The 15,275-nt window shown below is 37.1% G+C and overlaps 1 protein-coding gene across 4 annotated transcripts in view; it reads left to right on the top strand.

The window, feature by feature from the left end:
• The first annotated feature begins 262 nt into the window (after positions 1 to 262).
• unkl (unk like zinc finger) overlaps positions 263 to 15,275 on the top strand; it is a 27,246-nt gene continuing 12,233 nt past the window's right edge. For 3 of the 4 annotated variants that reach the window (XM_082189249.1, XM_082189250.1, XM_082189252.1), the window contains exons 1-10: positions 263 to 414; positions 1,312 to 1,521; positions 5,339 to 5,515; positions 7,457 to 7,590; positions 7,733 to 7,868; positions 10,983 to 11,100; positions 11,207 to 11,291; positions 13,715 to 13,881; positions 14,267 to 14,455; positions 15,046 to 15,108. In XM_082189249.1, coding sequence (XP_082045375.1) covers positions 350 to 414; positions 1,312 to 1,521; positions 5,339 to 5,515; positions 7,457 to 7,590; positions 7,733 to 7,868; positions 10,983 to 11,100; positions 11,207 to 11,291; positions 13,715 to 13,881; positions 14,267 to 14,455; positions 15,046 to 15,108 — 1,344 coding nt within the window. In that variant the 5' untranslated portion in view covers positions 263 to 349. The remainder of the gene's footprint in view (positions 415 to 1,311; positions 1,522 to 5,338; positions 5,516 to 7,456; positions 7,591 to 7,732; positions 7,869 to 10,982; positions 11,101 to 11,206; positions 11,292 to 13,714; positions 13,882 to 14,266; positions 14,456 to 15,045; positions 15,109 to 15,275) is intronic. The other variant, XM_082189251.1, reaches the window with a different exon arrangement.

Here is a 15,275-nt window from a genome sequence, read left to right as displayed (position 1 = left end):
AATAGTCATAAATCAGAAAACGGTTAATATCAAAAGCACTCCCAAAATATCACTGCACTCCTACGAATTAAGAAATATAAATGCCTACTAGATAAATAATCAGCAACATGTTATTTTGTGATTTTATTATATTTTATTGTGTTGTTATATTTCTAAGTAATTTTGACGCCACGTTGCAGTCTACACAAACACTTGTTTTGCATTATGGCACTGCTGCTATGCAGCATGGTCATTGTCTCCTAGTATTTGTTTGTCCCGCCAGTTGCTCATATTGGCCTTGCAGCGGCGCGCGAGAGCATGAGTAGACGAGAGGGTCCCCGCGCACGCGCTATTATTGTTTTGACTGAAAATGCCGTCGGTTTCGAAAACGGCGGCGAGCGCTTCTCCTCAAACCGAGAAACCAACCCACTATACGTAAGTAAAGTAAACATTAAATGAACGAAAAGACGTTTCTGTGGAAGGTGGTGACTATTCGATAATCGACTGTCGGATTTGTTTTTGTAACGCGTGCTGTTTCCTCTCCCTCTTGAGCGTTTTAAAATGGTGCTTTTCCTTTTGTAAATTCCTCCGAATGCACGCGCCTCTCAAATCTCAATGTTGATCAAATCAACAATCTCATCTCCGCTAAACATCGCATTTATTTCCCTATTAGCGCGTCGGTCGCGCTATGTGCAATTTAAAACTTGAGAAAGTGCTCTTCGCTTATTTGCTCAGAGCCTGCTCGTGTGAAAATGCTTGAAGACATGTAAACTGCACAACAGCAGAGCGAGCGAGTCGAGACGCTCGCTAGATGTAGCTAGCAGGCTGGTTTGTTAGCTGCATCCGCCTCCTTCCTCGGCCCGTGTTTCTTACTCTACGCACTTTTCCCTCCGTACGCACCGTTGGTTTGAATGGAACGTACGTCGAAGATTCTACGTAACTCTAAACGCTAATCGCGGAGTACTTGGCGTAAGCTTCTAATGTTGTAGTGGAGAGCCTTGATAAATGGCTCACAGTGGCTTTTGTACGCTATAAAACACATTCCGTTCCCATTTAGCGGTTTATAAACACATACAATGAACATTATATGTTTATAGTTGCTGAAAAGGTGGTTTATCATGTAAAAAATTTATCCAGGGTTGGTTTTGTTGTGGAATGGTCGCGTATAAGAAACTGCGCAGTGCAACAACAGCCACCACAGCTCCAAACTTTGAACGTAGTTTGACATTACTGTGTCCATACTGATTTGTTAACATCAGTCAAGCGTAGTGTTCGGTGCGGAGGTGGTTAATTTAAGACGCTTTTGACCGTGCCTTTCCATTTTATTTCTAGATATTTGAAGGAGTTCAGGACCGAGCAGTGCCCACTGTTTTTGCAGCACAAATGCACACAGCATAGACCCTTTACCTGTTTCCACTGGCATTTTCTAAACCAGCGAAGACGGAGACCCATACGGAGAAGAGACGGGACTTTTAATTACAGCCCAGATGTGTATTGCACGAAGTATGATGAAACAACAGGAATATGCCCCGATGGAGACGAGTAAGTAACTTGTTTTTATTATTATTTAGGCCTATACTTAAGTTGAGAAATCATTTTGCATATAGTAATAAAATTGCGCGCCAATACACGTTGTAGTCATGTTTATTTTGCATAGACAATGTGACGGTTTGTGCTTGGGTTGCTCGAAACGAAGACGTGCTTTTGTTCGAATATTTGTAATAAATCGCGTCACTGATTTCAGTTGATGGGAATGCATGCGTTTTGTGGATCAGATCCGTCGATCGTAAATACACTACAGTCAGACATTGGGGCTTTCCATTAACCATGAGCATGTTGTAGTTTTTGACTCGTCTTGTTTTGTGTAGCACACACGCCCTCTTCATGAAATAAGAAGTTGAGCAGATCGTTGTCTTCTAAATTCAATATGGTTTACTTTATGTTAATGTTTTACTCCCCATATTGCCTAATGGCTTTTTCCTGTACAGTGTTTGCCGTTCGCTCGATGTGTGTGTGTGTGTGTGTGTGTGTGTGTGTATTTACTCGAGTCTCACTTCCACTTTTGACTGAGGACTCATCTCTCAGTTCCCAGTTTGCCCTGTGTGTAATAGAAATGTATAGATTCAGTTTGGAAATGAGTTTCTAGCCATCCTTGTGTGTTGAGCTTAGGGAACCCAAAGACACGCCCCCTGTTCTCTGGCTTGTGATTGGCTCTCCCGTGCACGTACTCTTTTTTTATTTTTATTTTTTATTTTTTTTGGTTCATGGTTACAACGTCACTATTCCCTCTTCATAAAACTCATGTGTTTACAAAGCACGCTGTAGTCATTGTTGGGAGGATATTTTAACTCCGACTTTAATGACTCTCATGTCTAAATTTACTCCAGACAGTTATATATTTTATTCTCAGTTCATTTGTTTGAACTGAAAACATTGTGCACTAAATAATTTATTTATCCCTTGTGGGGAATTATGTTCTATATTTATATATTAATATTATCGTGGGTTGTTTAAATCTGTGTGGTTTATCTTGTGTTAGTTTCTTATTTACTCGTTGAAACTGTATTTAAACTTTGCTGAGGTAGTACTACAGTACAGTTCAAAGGCTCTGTAAATGATGAGATCATAACTACAGTATTCAACATTTGAAGTGGGTCAAAAAAGTTAATCAAACGGGTATTGTTCAAAATGTATGTATAACTTTGATGAAAGATTTTGATCCACTTCAAATGTTGACTACTGTATAATGTCCATGGGAACCTACTGCTAGTCAGGTGTCATGTGGATTCTTGTCAAGTTTTTTCATGATTAAGTTTGTATTGTAAGGGCATGGCAACTTTGTTTTGATTTTTGTAATGATATAGTATTTATGATCTCACTGTGAGATTGTCGGCTGTGAGACATAGCTGTCAACATTTTGATATACTATAGATTATATCTGTAATTAAACCTAACATTATTTTTTTTTTACTAATGATTTGTACACCCTTAGTGATTCAATCATAACATGTTTTTATTGGTGTTACACAATACACAAGGACCATGTGGGTTATCTGCCAATATTAGAGACTTAAAAGGAGTACTTCACTCCAGAATTAAAATTTCCTGATAATTTACTCACCCCCATATTATACAAGATGTTCATGTCTTTCTTTTTTCAGTCGAAAAGAAATTAAGGATTTTAAGTAAAACATTCCAGGAGTTTTTCCATATAGTGGGAACCAACGGTTTGAAGGTCCAAATTGCAGTTTCAATGCAGCTTCAGAGGGCTCACGATCCCAGCCGAGGAATCACATAGAGCCGTTTGAAGCTGCACTGAAACGGCAATTTGGACCTTCAAACCGTTGGGTTTTTGAAAGGACAGCAAAAAACAAAACCAAACAACATATGAAAATAGTTTTATTTGTATTTTTTTATTTTTATCTGATTCAGACCATATTTGAGGTGGTTTGAAATGCGATTCCATTCCAATCATATACTGAGACACATCTGTAAATATATTATATTTACAGATGTGTCTCAGTCTGGACACTGGCTTCTCAAATCATATTTAAAATTTTGCGTCACTCTTAATGCGAGACACAATGATAACGTTAAAACTGGTGACACAAATGCTGCACATATTCGGCCATGACTACAGCACAGAGTCGGTCTTAAGGTGCGTGCCGATTGACAGGGTCCCTCCCTATGCAGTGTTCACTGTTCCCTACTCCCCGAGCACCGGATATCCATTGAAGTGGACTGTAATCTGACAATAATCTGAAATCTGTCATTTGAAACACCCTGCAACAATGTCATCAAAGAAAGGCAACGACAGGGTCACACAGATCGTGATATAACATAAATAAATATTGTGATTTACTTTACTTTCAAATTTAAAATGCATACAAAATACATAAAAAACAAAAACAAAACACACATTATGTAATAAATATAATAAAAATGAATAATAACATTTTAATTTAATTTAATCTCCATTTTTCCTGCATCTGTTTTGAAAGCCTTGTTACATACGTGTGTATGCCTACGTTGTTACCAATGCAACCCATGCAGACACGTTGGTTATGTCTGGACACACTAATCTTATTTGATCACTTACAATTAATAGTGCGGACAGTCTACCTGAAAAAAATCTGATTTGCCTGCAGTTTGAACATAGCCGAAACTTAATAGAGGAGTCACAGCGTTCTCATTCACTTCAAATTTAGTATTTATTCATATATTTCATAACAATGTTGTGATACCTACTGCATTTACATTACAACATTTCTTTGATATTTACAAAAAGCTATTTAGGCTATTTTCACCATAACATGAAAATAATGATAGACACCAGTGCTAGTGTGCAAGCATATTTTTTTTCTTTGCTTACACCTGAACTGAAGGTTATTGGATTATTATTATTATTTGTCTTTTGAAACACTTTGTGCTCTGACTGACTTGCTCAAATTAAGCTCTAATGTAAATGGTTAAATAATTACTAAAATATTTTGTCCCGTGTCTGCCAAATTGAAATGTATGTCACATAGTTTGTGAATGCATAGATCACACATTCATTCATCCAGTAGCAGCAGTCCTATGGTGACATCATTGCCGTTGCCATAGTTACTGTTGCTACCTGAACAAGATGCAGTTGCTATATTTGAGAAGATTATTGGGTATGTAGCATTTTCAGGATAAATCTGCTCTCCTCCAGGCTGTGTTTGGATTGTCACAGCCCCATTTTCTGTGTGCCTTAAATCCTGTCTTAAAAATTAAATGCAGATTTCTTATAAATATCTATATAAATATACTCCTATTGTACAGTTTCAGTCGATTTTAATGCATTTTAAAACTAAACAACACATGTGAACAGCACCAAGAATACACATACATTTCATGATGTTATGTAATGTAATGTACATCCACTGTACTTCGACATATCTTGCAAAACAACTTTCAGCCGGGAAGTATTTCACAAGTGTTTGACTGTTTTAAAGTTGTGAAAGAGGTTTGCAGTGACATTGGTGCTTGTTGCTCTTCATGTCTCTTTATATTACATGGTACATTTAACATATTTAAGTGACAAAAATTATTTGTTGATGAATTTAAAAAATAATTCTAATAGGCCTAGCTATAATTATTGATAATATGGTCACAGTAATTATTTTAAAACCGTGTGCATATGTTCCCGTGTGGAAGCAAGACAAAACCTTAGTTGTAGGGCAGGTAAGTGTAGTTTCAACACAATCGTATAGTTATTTTGTAACAACAAAATATAATAATGTTTCCAACCTCTCAATTTTATTATCTTTTTAGATGACTTATTATTGTTAAAGTATCAGCATTTATACTGATGAGCTGGTGTTTTTCTCCTCAGTTGCCCATACTTACACCGGACCACCGGTGACACAGAGCGCAAATACCATTTACGCTACTACAAGACCGGCACCTGCATCCATGAGACAGATGCCCGTGGACATTGTGTGAAGAACGGCCTCCACTGCGCCTTCGCTCATGGACCACATGACCTGCGGCCACCAGTTTATGATATCAGGTATCATTTTTTCTCTTTGTGTCCTTAGCAAAGGTGCATATTAAAGGGTTAGTTCACCCAAAAATGAAAATTCTGTCAGTAATTACTCACCCTCATGTTGTTCCAACCCCGTAAGATTTCCGTTCATCTTCGGGACACAAATGAAGATATTTTTGATGAAATATAAGATCTGTCTCACTCCTTCATAGGCTGCTAGGTAATTGCGTCTGCCAGCCCAAAAAAATTTGTAAAGACATCGTTAAAATAGTCCAAGTGACTACAGTGGCTCAACCTTAAGTTTATCAAGCGACGTAAATACTTTTTGTATGCAAAAAAAGTATTGTGCACAAAAAGTATTCTCGTCGCTTGATAAACTTAAGATTGACCCACTGTAGTCACTTGGACTATCTGGGATAGCAGATATCGATTACCTAGCAGCCTATGGAGGAGTGAGCCACCTCTCAGATTTATGAAAAAATATCTTAATTTGTGAACGAAAGTCTTAAGGGTTGGAACAACATGAGGGTGAGTAATTACTGACAGAATTTTCATTTTTGGGTGAACTAACCTTTTAACACCCGCCAAATGCGTATAGCGCAGTCACTCCTACTAGCCATTTTGCCGGACTGAATTTTAGATAGAATATACATTTTTAAACTGAAGTCTTCTGAAAAGGCATCTAAAATAATAAACTAAGTTGAATGTAGTGTTGTCAAATATATACATTTTTTGATACATAATCAGACTGAAATATCTTAAATGCTTACATTACTCATATTCCGTACATGAATACATGATACCAGCAGCTGGAATAAATCCCTCGATGTGCAGCATAAAGCTCACATGACTTAGCCTCAACTGTGGATGCAATTGGATAACTGGACTAAACAGTGAACCAATTTTTATTGGCAGCATCTAAAGTGTTGGTTTGATTATTCTGAAAGGCCTGAGCCAAAGTCTTGGTTTAATTCCTTTACAGAAGCGTTTTACGCGATTGCATTCCTGTACCTCCGGACGCAAGATAACATGACAGCGTTTATTGCGTTTTGTCTCTGCTCTCTGAGACGCGAGTCATTTATGAGGGAGCCACTGTGGCTTCAATTTTGTTCTCTTGAACACAAGAAGAAATTGCTTCTTTTTCCCCGCAAATATTCTATGCGACATTCCAGTTTTGTGCATAAATGAAATTTGCAACTTTTAATTGAAACATAGCTAGTGGCTCTGTGCATGTGACCAATAGCGTAAATCTGGTCTGCCAGTGTTATTCGTAGTGCGATGGAAAAGAGATCTGTCACATGCAAATGTTTGTGTCAGTCTGAATAGACTCATAAACAGCCGTTCATTCAAATTAAAATGTTTATTGCACCGAATTTTCACACCGAACATTCGTCTTGGTGTGAACAGAGAACCTTTAGAGAACAAGGGAATCATCACACTAAAGGGCAGGAGGAAGTCCTTTACTCAAATTCCTGTTTTTCTGCCAGGATTCCCAACCCCCATCTAACGCAAAGGCTGTGAATCCCCAAATAACAGCACAGTTTGTGCTAGTCATTGTTTTGTTATGACAATTGCTTTCAGTTGCTAAAAGCTGTCGTGGCTGCACACATTTTCAGTTGATTAGCAGGTATTTGCATATGTATTCAATTCATTAGCGAGCAGTCAGAGTACTTATAAGGGTGCTTAATCTAATTTGCAAAAATGTAACTTATTCGTTGTTTTGCAATTTACATTAATTAGCTTATGCTTGCATTGCCATGCAGTCTGCACAGCATAGCCACAAATGGTTAGATACTGGCCTGGAAATGTGGCTTACCAATGATTAAATAACAAGAAATATGCCATCTCAGCAGTTGCCTAGCAACGCGTTTGTGGAAATAGATGTTGCATCAAGACCAATCTTGGGGGTATTTTTTTGGTGTTGCGTCTGAATGGGCGGGCTGACTTGTATAATCATGTTCACAGAGAGATCCAGGCACAGGAAGCTCTGCAGAACGGCCAGTTGGGATCCGGGGAGGGAATTCCTGACCTGCAGCCGGGTGTGCTGGCCAGCCAGGCCATGATTGAGAAGACCCTAAATGAGGACCCACGCTGGCAAGGTGACACAAAACCTTCCCACAGAAAAATAAATAAAAACTAATCTCAGTAGGGATGTTTACAGATTTCAGTGGCAGTGGGTACAAAATGACACTGTATACAATCAGGTCAATCATATTCAGTTTCTGTTCCCCTTTTTTGCAGACACCAATTTTGTTTTGGCCAACTACAAAACCGAGCAGTGCACCAAGCCTCCACGTCTATGCAGGCAAGGCTATGCCTGTCCCCACTATCACAACAGCAGAGATAGGAGAAGAAATCCCAGAAAGTTCAAATACAGGTGAGATATTGCAAAGAAATTGCAAAAGCAAAATATTCCCAAACAAAACAGAAGTCGACACACTATGTCACCTAAAACACATCCGAGAGCAGAAGTGACGCTATTAAGGAATATTTGCTTTTGTAGCTTTTATTTTTCGTTTCTGTATATATATATCGTCGCTGTCCGATGAAAACCACGTATGTCCATTTTGCCGATTTTGAGATTTTTCGACGGATAGAATGTCCAGGTTCATTTCCGTATACGGTATGCTTCACATATCTAAATGACCAATGAAAAGTTGTGAAATCATGTCATCTGATTTTCACGTATATCCATTTGGTGTCAATGCTGTCAATCACGCCGCGTATCTCCCGCCCTGTGGAGGCATCTCGTCGGTCTAAGCGTCTCGGGAAGCTCAGCATTGGATAGCCGAATAACTCTGTGAGGTAAAGTATCAGCAAACGTTTGTTTTTGACAACTGTTCAAGTTTATTATATATTCGCAATATATTCACAACTGTTATTTACCAGTAAATGGTCTAGACGAAGTAATTGTCATCTTGTGGAGATGTTAACGCACGGGTCTGTTAACTTAAGCAATACTTTTAAGGTAGTCTAATATTTTTCTGACTAATAAATTACTGACACAGTAAAGGGTAGATTTAAATAAAGAATAACGAATTTTAAATAAAGAAAAACAAAATTTAAATAAAAAAACAAAATTTAAAAAAAGAAAAATTAAATTTAAATAAAGAAAAAAATAAATTTAAATAAAGAAAAATGACATTTAAATAAAGAAAAAACGAAAATTAAATAAAGAAAAAAACGAAATTTAAATAAAGAACATCGAAATTTAAATAAAGAAAAACGAAATTAAGTTAAATTAAAAACGAGATTAATTTAGATTGATAACGGGTAAAAAGGCTAATAGCCTACAGTCCGTGTACTTTTTCGTCCATGCATTATTCTATTTCGGAATGAAAGATGAAATGTAAAAAAAAAAAGGTGCAGCTTGTTTTTTTGTTTTTTGTTTGTTTTTTTTTTAAAGAAAAAAACAGAAATGGCTGTATTTTTTTTGTACATAGCATAGCCTACTTTGTTATGATTTTAGTATCATAATGATTAATAAATGCACGCACAATTATCCGTGAACTTGATTTGAAGCCTTTCAACTTGTGTGTGCAAAATTCAGAATTAAATGAATGTGCAGCAGTTTGTACAAATAGAGTCTGTAGGTCTACTATGCTGTTGAAAGTATGAAAAGTGAACAGCACGAGTATGCACAATTTGAGACGGGTCAGACATGATTTTGACCACTTCATTAAGTTTTGTTTTGTATAAAACCTTTCTTTAAAGTGAATTTCGTGTTGTATAAATTGTATCTTAATTTTAATCAATTTTTCATCAACCAATTGCCTGGGGTGGATTTAATAAATAAGCAAATACCAGTATATAGCAGACAATATAATCATGGAGGCGCCCGCGCGTTCACTTGCATTGCACGTTAACTGGAGCGCATCTCATTAACGAAACTCAGTGTATGCCTCACACAGACATGAGAAAGACATCAAATACACAAAGCTTGAAAAGTCTTTAAACGAAATAATTCAAAACGAAAAGAAAAGGGCAACTCTCTGATTATGATCATTTAGCCTAGCCTATTTTGTGAATTGTTCATTCCTGGTTGGCACACATTTTGCTGCCCTTACAAAAGTGCCGCTCTAGGCAATTGCCTAGTTTGCCTATATGGACGCGCCGGCCCTGGGGTCAGCATGAGTGTATTGATTCATTGTCCCTTCATAGTTTGCAAGAGACATTTAATAAACTGAGCGTATTTAATAAACTGAGACGTAGGCTATTTAATAAACTGAGCGTATTCATCTGTCAATATGAAACGCGACTTGGCCATTCTAATTAATGATCGGAAGAACGCGTATCGACCACCGTTACTGTAAAATATGCACGTATGTCCATTTAAACTCGATTTTGGTCAAATGTGGATTATATCATTACACTGGCAAGAATATGGCTACATTTAAAGATGCCGTACCAAGTGTGATAACGCTATGTTCATATGCTTTTAAATTGCGGTGTTTTTTTCACTTCCTGAAAAGTAACCGTTTTGGACATACGTGATTTTCATCGGGCAGCGACGATATATATATATCCACACACACACACACACACACACACACACACACACACACACACACACATATATATATATATATATATATATATATATATATATATATATATATATATATATATATATATATATATATATATATATATATATTTCTCATGTCTGTGAGGCAAGAATAAGCTGAGTTTAGGTAAAATTTGTATTCCAGTTCACGGAGAAAGCGCGTCCTGTTTGTTTTCTTTATTTTACAAAAGTAAAATAAAAATAAAATCAAAACAATGTTTTGATTTTATTGTGAGTTTACACAAATAAAAGTAGACCCTTTTAGACCTGTTCGGAATGATGTATTACTCTTATCTGTATGACCAAAAATGACAGAGTATTTTAAGCTGTTTCCGCTGTTGTCAGGAAAAATGCAGGTGATCGCGCCGGCGCCTCCATGACATGCAGTAAGCACGCTAATACTTTAGCTTCCACACAAACACTTGGATATGCGCCTATAATAGGTTTATCGATTTATCTAGGTTAACTTTAGAGCAAGCATCCATGTAAAGTTGCTACTTATGTTTAAAAAATGCTAAGCCATATTTGAGGTCAATGGATTGCCGAAGGTTTAGATTTCCTGCCTGACATACTGTAATTAGCACAAATTTCGGTCTATTTTTCCGTGACGAACTGACTAATACAGTTTTGGCTGATTAAGCCTCCTCTAGTCCACTAATGTTTAGTCGACTATTAGGGGGCAGCTCTACAGGGCACACTTCACTGTGACCAAACATTATGTTAGAGTAGCTATATGTACAATTGGCTAGTATAGTTTGGTTGTAATATCAAGAGGAGAACTTTTACTACAAATAGTTTATTTAAAAACTTTTAATTTTGGTTTCAGTAAAAAATGAAAAAATCTTTTTTGTTTATCACTATTTTTAATTAACTTAACACTCCATCTTTGTTGAATTCAACATGAAACTGAATCCCTCTTGGCAGGTCGACACCCTGCCCAAGTGTGAAGCACGGCGATGAATGGGGCGAACCCTCCAAGTGTGAGAGTGGGGACAGCTGTCAGTACTGCCACTCTCGCACCGAACAGCAGTTCCACCCAGAGGTGAGACTGACACACCTTTACAACATTGAACTTGACTGATTGACTTGAGTTTATTTGATTTACATTATTTTTTATCTCACCCACTTCTATGTTCCTCTGTTTCAAGATTTACAAATCTACTAAATGCAACGACATGAGGCAAACTGGATACTGTCCAAGGGGACCATTCTGTGCTTTTGCACATGTGGAAAGTAAGCATGATTATAAAGAATGACTGTTTGCAATGTGTTTGTGTGTTGTAGTCATTAAACACCTGAAAGGCAGGGATTTCATTTAGTTCAGTTATGGCTGCAACTGCAGGATTGCAGAAGTGAAAATGAAATGGCTTATGCTGGGTACACACCAAAAGATAATCTGGCTGATTTTGGGCCGATTTCTCCCCTTCCGACAATCCTAGCTATGTCCCGATTATCTTGATGGTTTAACAGATTATTTTATCAGATTTTCCCTTGGTGTGAGGTGTGATAAGAGTGTCCGAACCTGCTCGGAAGAACGTCGGAGCCGCTCCGATCGCGAATCGTAAATATTAAACATGTTTAATATTTACGATCAGAAATCCTGATGTGTGGGGGGAACTCCGAAGACAAACACGCGCACGCTCTGGAGATTATCACGTGAAACGAAACAATATCCAATCAGAAAGCGAGATGATGGAAGACACGGTCATTCTCACACACACACACACACACACACACACACACACACACACACACACACACACACACACACACACACACACACACACACACTTGCAGGAAGCTTAATGTTAAGATTTAGTATTCATAAGTGTAAATTTCGAGGAAACAAGCCTTTGTTTTTCATTTTAAGAGCAGAAATTTTACAATACCTAAACACAATATTGGGTTTGAAAAATAAGAAAGCTGCAAAGTGCGTTTCAATCTGTAAACATTTTCAAATTTTTTTTAACTTTTAAGTTTGTCACTGTTTATGTATATGTCTTTTTATGTTTGTTTATCGGCTTTACTCTTTGTACCCCCCTGACTGTAATTGTATAATTCTTAAAATCAATAAAAAAAAAGATAAAAAAAAAAAAAAGCTGAGTGTTAAGGGTTCAGTGAGGTTCTATAGACTAGAGGGATTAAATAACTTTTTCTAAAGAGACAATAAATCCAATAAAGAATAAATAAAGACAATAAAGAATGAATATATTTCTGTATAAAAGGTTATATATAATGGTAGGTACAATGGTTTTTTTCACGTGAATTTTCTGTGAAAATCATTCCAAACACTATCGCAATTTCTTCCTGCATATCGTCCGTCATGCTTATTCTGAAGTCTCACGATATTTTGCGAGATTTCCTGTGTTCATAGTCGAGACTCTGGTTGAAAATCTGTTTGTGTGTGGTGTGCTGTCTTTGTCACATCATGGCAGACCACACACTATAGGAGCAAAACGCTTAAATCTAGGATTTTTTGTCCTCATGTTTGTGGTCTGTCACATTTTGAAAATCTTATAAGATGTAAAAAATCTTTTGGTGTGTACCCAGCATAACTCAAAGTACCGGTAGGTTCTTTGTGCGTGTGTGTGTGTGTGTGTCTCATGGCAATGCATGTCCCATATGTTTCCATGCTTTTCCACTTCAGATCTGCTGCTTGAGATCACGTGAGGCGCTTCCTCTGGCACGATAATCTTAATAACATTTTGTAGTGTGTGGTGCACCGCGATTTTCAAACCTTGTAGTGTGAGCATGTTTAAGATTTGAGGGACGAAAATCTGCAAAGATTCTCCTTAAGTGTGTGCTGCAACCAGATTTCAAAATCGGTTAGGATTTTAAAACTCCTGTAGTGTGAGCCAGGCATTAGTGTGATTATAAAATCGCATAGACTGTGATTCAATTAAATAATTAGGTAAAAGTGTCCTTGTTACATGTACTTGCTCTAATAATAACAGTAAATTATGCATAATGACATGCAACTAACCGTAAACCAAGAGCTAATCTTATCCCTAACCCTATAGTAAATACTTGTTGTTAGTTAATATTACTCAGTACTTAAATGTATAATTACACTATAACAAGGACACCTTAAAATAAAGTGTACCCATACCCAATAATTCTGTGTTCTGCATGTTTCAGAGTGAAGCGCAGCACTGTGTTCTTTTACATACGAACAGCTCACGATCCAGTGTTTTCTTTGTCTCGGAGCTGCTCGGTTTGCATCACTTATAACATGCATTTGGAACGTGAAATGCGGCAAAAAAAAACTTGTAATGATAAGTGCTGATAAACCAGCTGTTGAGGATTTGCGCAAAAATAAAACATGGGTGGTTTAATGTTTGAAAATTAATAAATTATGACTGCCATAATTATTAGTATTGTCATTTTGCAGAATGTAAAATAAAAATAATTAATATTATTATATTTTTCTTAAACTCTTCTTTTATTCTAAAGGGAAATATTAAAATAGTAATATTTTTATTTTATTTTATAGTGATATTGATATATAATCACACATTTTGGCCAAATTGTGCAGCCCTACAAAAACAAATCCCATTTTCGTTTCGTTGAAATGAAAAATCGTTTGACATTTTTTCTTTTTTATTGTGCAGCCCGAAGTTGATGACTCTAATGAATATTTGTGTGTGTTTCTGAAGGAATTCCTTCCACAGAGGAGACCATGAGCACGTTTCTCACAGCAATGCAGTCGGGTTCTCAGTCCAAGCTGGGCTCCCAGCAATATCCAGAGTGTCCAATCAGCGAGTGGAGCGCCAACATGAATTCCCTCACCAGCAGCGCGAGTAACAACGGACAGGCAGGAAACGTATGTTTGCATTCACCTTCTCCCACCTGTCTTGCATCTGTGGTAGAGAAAATGTCCTTAACTTAGGAAGCAGTTGATTGTTTCGTTGTTAGAGCTACTGTTATTCTTTTCATTTCCTCAGTGTTTCATTTTGTTTTCTTTGCATCCATTTCTACTTATTGCAGTCTGTGTTGGAAAGCGAGAATACCTCAAATTCAAATCAGAGCTTTCTATTCAAATGCATTACACCAAAAATTAGATTTAAACCTGAAAAATAAAAAAATTAAACCTGATTGAGCTACTTTTCTATTATTGTGAGCGAAATCCTCTCACATCTGCATCCACCTATTTGGCTGGCTCCAAATCCACATTTTTTTTTAAGCTCATTTGTGCTTTTCTCCTTCAGGTATCATGCTCTAATAGTCCGACTGTAACACCAAGCTCAGGGAGCCACAGTTCTTTGTCCCCAATTGGACCCATCGGCAGACCAAAATGCTTTACTAATGGTAGCTTATGTTCAGAGTCCACCACGTCCAGTGTTTCCTCTCCGACGTCTAACTATCCCAAAGCTCCGGGTTTTGAACGGGAGGATCAGGTACACATGACCGTTTTCTCTAGCCCTTTCTAAAGGGATCTCCTGCAAGACTGCAGGCATGACACACACTGCAAGCTTCACTTTGATTTATTTGCCCCTGGGTCATTTTCATTTCACCACTTTATTTTCTTTTGTTTTTTAGCGATTTGTTGTCAAATGAAAATCACTTGTCTTTAGTTGTCAATATTCAGTTGTTGTTGTTGAAACTTTCACGTCAGTCTTTGAGATTGAGGGTGTGGTATCATTGTGTGCGCAGGTATTAATACTTTGGCTTAGAAATGCCACATGAACTTGTTTATATCTTTCATTTATCGTTCATGTTCTGATGTCTAAAATAATCATTTAAATGCTGTAGTAATCCGAGAACGACACCCAGAGGCCACATAACCATGTTGTGGTCATCATAAAATATCAAAATGAAGCACATTGTAATGGTGTACTGTAACAAACATCTTTAAACCACGGAAGGGCGGGTAAAAAAATGTTTTTTTTTGTCTTTTCCTGAGCAGGTAGCAATTCCCTACATAATACCACCCCTGGTTGCCTTAACAACATCAGGTCACATGATAGGATGTATTATCTGATTTCAGGCAAAGAACCAGAAGAGCCAGTCTGGGGAACATAATCAAAAGTTATTGGACCAAGACAAACAGGTAAAGCAACCTAGTCCTCATATTCACTCATTTTACAACCTTACAAGCAAAGATTGCAAGCAAAGACATAAAGTGGTTAGAGCAATGGATCAGGTTATCATCTATGTTTTCATCCTCATTTACAAGATATAAATACCATATAGCATTACATATCATCTGACATAAAA

Source organism: Leuciscus leuciscus (assembly GCF_965113295.1).
Source record: "Leuciscus leuciscus genome assembly, chromosome: 1".
In the NCBI taxonomy this organism is placed as follows: domain Eukaryota; kingdom Metazoa; phylum Chordata; class Actinopteri; order Cypriniformes; family Leuciscidae; genus Leuciscus; species Leuciscus leuciscus.
This window is presented reverse-complemented; position numbering and strand designations above follow the sequence as displayed.